Source organism: Protobothrops mucrosquamatus, unplaced genomic scaffold (genome assembly GCF_001527695.2).
Source record: "Protobothrops mucrosquamatus isolate PMUCROS unplaced genomic scaffold, P.Mucros_1.0 scaffold3967, whole genome shotgun sequence".
In the NCBI taxonomy this organism is placed as follows: domain Eukaryota; kingdom Metazoa; phylum Chordata; class Lepidosauria; order Squamata; family Viperidae; genus Protobothrops; species Protobothrops mucrosquamatus.
Genome location: NW_015389908.1, coordinates 57,445 through 61,574, shown reverse-complemented (window position 1 = coordinate 61,574; position 4,130 = coordinate 57,445). Strand labels below are relative to the sequence as shown.

General features: G+C 46.0%; 1 protein-coding gene across 1 annotated transcript in view; it reads left to right on the top strand.

Annotated features, from left to right (window-relative positions):
- Nucleotides 1–1,780, top strand: part of SIGMAR1 (sigma non-opioid intracellular receptor 1) — a 4,138-nt gene extending 2,358 nt beyond the window's left edge. The window contains exons 3-4 of the mRNA XM_015827818.1: nt 407–499; nt 583–1,780. Coding sequence (XP_015683304.1) covers nt 407–499; nt 583–809 — 320 coding nt within the window. The 3' untranslated portion in view covers nt 810–1,780. The remainder of the gene's footprint in view (nt 1–406; nt 500–582) is intronic.
- The last annotated feature ends 2,350 nt before the right edge of the window (nt 1,781–4,130 follow it).

Genomic DNA, 4,130 nt, shown 5'->3' with positions numbered 1-4,130 from the left:
TGACATTTTTGAATTGCTGATCCTCTGTGTAGAATTAAATATGAACAGCTAGAACTTGGAAGCTAGCCTGATCAGTAGAGCAAGAGCATCAGCCAAATGCAAAATGCAGTTCCACTTTCTAGAAAGTAGGCTCCCCTTACACTTCCAATACTTATTATGATCCTTGCATCTAGACCAGTCTGGCAGTTTTCATTAGTTTCCTGCTGATAACTTTTAAGATGTGTTGGCTTTCCTCTGAAGTCCACACAAAGTTCACAAGGTTGAGAAACGCTGGCTGATACAGTGTTAGAGAATCTTCAGAGGGGGGGCAGTGACTGCAAGAAAAAAAGCAGACTATTCTTAGCTGATCTGGCCACCTTGCCTGCAACTGGGACTAGTGTCTGGATGCTCTTTCTCTCCACGGCAGGTCGCTATTGGGCTGATATTCATGACACGATCATCTCAGGGACCTTCCGGCAGTGGAAAGAGGGAACGACTAAAAGTGAGATTTATTACCCAGGTGAGTTGCAGATTTGTTACCCAGAGGCTTACATTTAAAAAAAGGAACCCCATATTGAGATTCTGCCTGTTTGCCTCCTGCAGGGGACTCCGTTGTCCACCGTTCCGGAGAGGTCGCCTCCGTGCAGTGGAGCGCCGGCACGTGGATGGTCAAGTATGGCCGAGGCTTCATCCCCTCCACCCTCACCTTTGCCCTTGCTGACACGATCTTCAGCACTCAGGACTTCCTCACCCTCTTCTACACCATCCAGGTTTATTTCAAGGCCCTGTTCTTGGAGGCTAACACGTACTTCAGCAGCACGAGTCAGTGAGTCTTGCTCCTCCCAGCAGATGAAAGGGTCACCTCCTCCCCCCGCCTCTCATCTTGTATGCTAGTGAACCTGGTGCTTGCATTTCTTGACCAGACACGGTTGGGTGCATAGCACGTGTGTTAGAAAGCAAAGATGGATCCACAGCCTTCCCAGTTGCCCATCCATGAGTACCTGAATGTTCTGCTGTAAAGCACGCTGCTCATGAGGTGATGATTCGGTGTCTCGTGGAGACTAGATATTCAAAGTATTTTGGAGCCACACAGAGAAATTTCTAGGTGTTAAAATGGAAGGAGTGGTGCCATGGCATCGTGCCATGGCATTGATGCATAGTTGACCTAAATAATGACATTTGCATGGTGGCATGTATCTCGTCATTGTGGTGTTTTGCCAGGCACATTTGGAAAGAGAAGTTGCATCCTCTTTGCATGCTTTGGAGATACCTCTTATGATGCCGTCACCAAGCTCTGTTGGTCTATTCTCTGCCTTGTGGGGGCCTCTTGAGCCCCACAAAATTAAAAAGCAGCAGAACGCTTTGGATTGAACCCTTAAAAGTATACATTGACCCTACTGTTTTAAGGCATACAAATACTTCCTTTTCATCCCTTCCTTCCCCGCTTTAATTTCTCAGATGGAAAACGGGTAATTTGGCTGAGCAATATCTGCGTCCACAGGCTGGAAAACAGCCATGCAGGCTGGTGTTTTGGCTGGGCTTCTGGAAAGTTCTTTCCAGCAGACTCGCATTGTTGTTCCCTAGGATCTCGGGGTGTGGGTCTTCCACAGCTCTGTCTTGCTTCTCATCTGGAAAAGTAATTTGGAATTCCAGTTGTCTATCATGGACCTTTTCTCTCACCACAAATCAACCAACTCTGCTCCTTCGTGGATTAATTAATTCATCTTTACATGCTTGCAACATCCAATTTCAGCTAATTTCCTCATCTGTTTTAGATCTTCCACATTATTACTGGGGGGGGGGAGAGATTTTCCTGTTCCTGTCATATTGTCCTTCTCCCGTCCTAGAGAGAAAAAAAATCAGAGCCCATAGTGGGTTGGTGATAATTGTCCACATGTACCTCATCTATTTAAGACTAGCCTCTTCGAGTTAGTAGGCTGGGTCAGTTAGCTCACTTGTGGAATTTGCACGTTTATATCCTCTTCACCGTCCATGGCCCAGTTAACCACATCATAGAAACAGAGCTTGTGGTTTTGAAGAGATGCTATTATAATTAAGTAGTAGCTGCTGCGTAGAGGACAGTTAGCATTTTATAGCTGCCTTTTGTGACTGGTTCTTCCTGTATGTCTTAATGCCTCGAGCGCCAATAACCAAAACGTCTTTTGCAGCCATCCTTTTTTCCAAAATGGATTGTAGACATTCTCAAGGTCTCATCCAGTTTGGTCCTGTAATAATGCAGAACCGCCATCCATCCACCCAAACTATGCGCCTTATTCTCTTGAGCTATGCACGGGTGTGTGTGTGTGTGTTTATATACTGTTCCCTGGAAGAAAGGGCTGGTGATCCAGTGTGGCTGAACCTGCTTGACTTAAAAATGGACCTTCTAGAGTGGCAGAAATGGCCCAACTCTGAATGTTCAGTTCTTTAGCTTGAAATTCAAGCACGGTTGATTCAGTAGAACAAACCAAGGCACCTCTTTTTCTTTCTCTCAGAATATCCCCAAAATTGCAATCACCCAAAGAGGGGTGTCATTACCCAACCATGAAGGTTCCTTTCTTCATGTCCAGTATTATTAACCAGAAGATCCTGTTTCTGTAGCATGGAAATTAAGCTTATAGTATTAGTGGTCAGTTCTGGGCTATCCCTGGTTCCAGAATGCGCATGAGAGATCCTCATCCTGGAACATTCAGTCTTCTGAAAGAGTCCCACCATCCTCCTCAGAATGCTCTGAGGTTGCTGGATTGTCAAAACTTTGCTCATTTTTGGCCCTCGTTATTTATCAGCATCAGGGCTCCCATCTGGATCCTTCCTCTTTTTTCCTCAGCTTAATTTTGCCTAGATGAAAGAGCCGACACTTCCCCTGGAAAAGGGGGGCTTATCCTTTCTCGTGTGTTGTTGAAATCCTTCCTCCCTTTCATCTTTTGGTTTTGTCTTTTTTTTTTTCCTTTCTGAAAGATGGGCAGAATTTTATATGTAGAAAGTGCCGGTAGGTGGCAATAATCATTTGTCATTTGGCCAGGGGTAGGCAACCTCGGCTCTTTGAGGACTCATGGATTTCTGGAATTCTGGGAGTTGAAGTCCATGAGTCCTAAAAGAGGTTGCCTACTCCTGGTGTTGGCCAACCCCAATGTAGTTGGGGAAGAGGGTCTTTGATTACTCCTTGCAGCAGTCATGGAAAGTCTCTTGAACTACTGTTCAGCTGACACACACACCCCAGGGCTGCTGCAAGGAGGACTGGCGTAGTCCAGTAGCCAGATTTGATGGGTTGTGTTGGCTGGCCAGTTGCCTCTAGCCATGAGAGATCCATCCCCACATAGGACCATCCTTGGACTTTACCAATTTCTGGGTTTTTTTTTTCTGGGCGTTGATAAATCTTAACAGTTTTAAGGGCACATTTTTTTCCCCTTTCCTCCCACACTGAGCTCAAGCTGTCCTTTGTTCAGATCAGATGAAGTGCAGTGACGCATTGCAGAAAATTTGCCCAGCACCAAGGCCCCCGTGCCTCTCCTTCCGCTGACCGCTGTCTCTGAAGCAGTCCTTCAGGGAGGCTGGCAGCTAGTTGGCATGGATAGGCCAGAATTTGCAGTCTGTTGGAACCATCGGTCAAATATATAGCATGTCTCCGGTTTCTGTATCTCAGTTACTGCAAATGTATCATGTCTGATGTTCACGAACAAGTGTTTTGAGAATTAGTGTGGGTGTGTGATTGTTATACTTTGACTAAAAAAAAGAAAAAAGAATACAATGGACTGTGATTAAACCTGGCTTTGTGTCTCTGCTTTGAACACTGTTGCAAAATAGACATTTACAAACAACGCCCGCACACACGTTGTTCTGTGTGAATTCTCTGCAGGGTTGGGCAGGCAGAGATTCAGGCGCATTTGACCCAGATTATAAGGAACGGTTGCTGGAATTGGGTATGTCTAGTTTAATGAAGGACGGGGGGGGGGGACACATGATAGCAGTGTTCCAGTATCTCAGGGGCTGCCCCAAAGAAGAGGAAGTCAAGCTATTCTCCAAAGCACCTGAAAGCAGGACAAGAAGCAACGGATGGAAACTACCGTATATACTCGAGTATAAGCCGAGTTTTTCAGCCCATTTTTGGGGCTGAAAAATGCCCCCCTCGGCTTATACTCGAGTCAGCGGCGGCG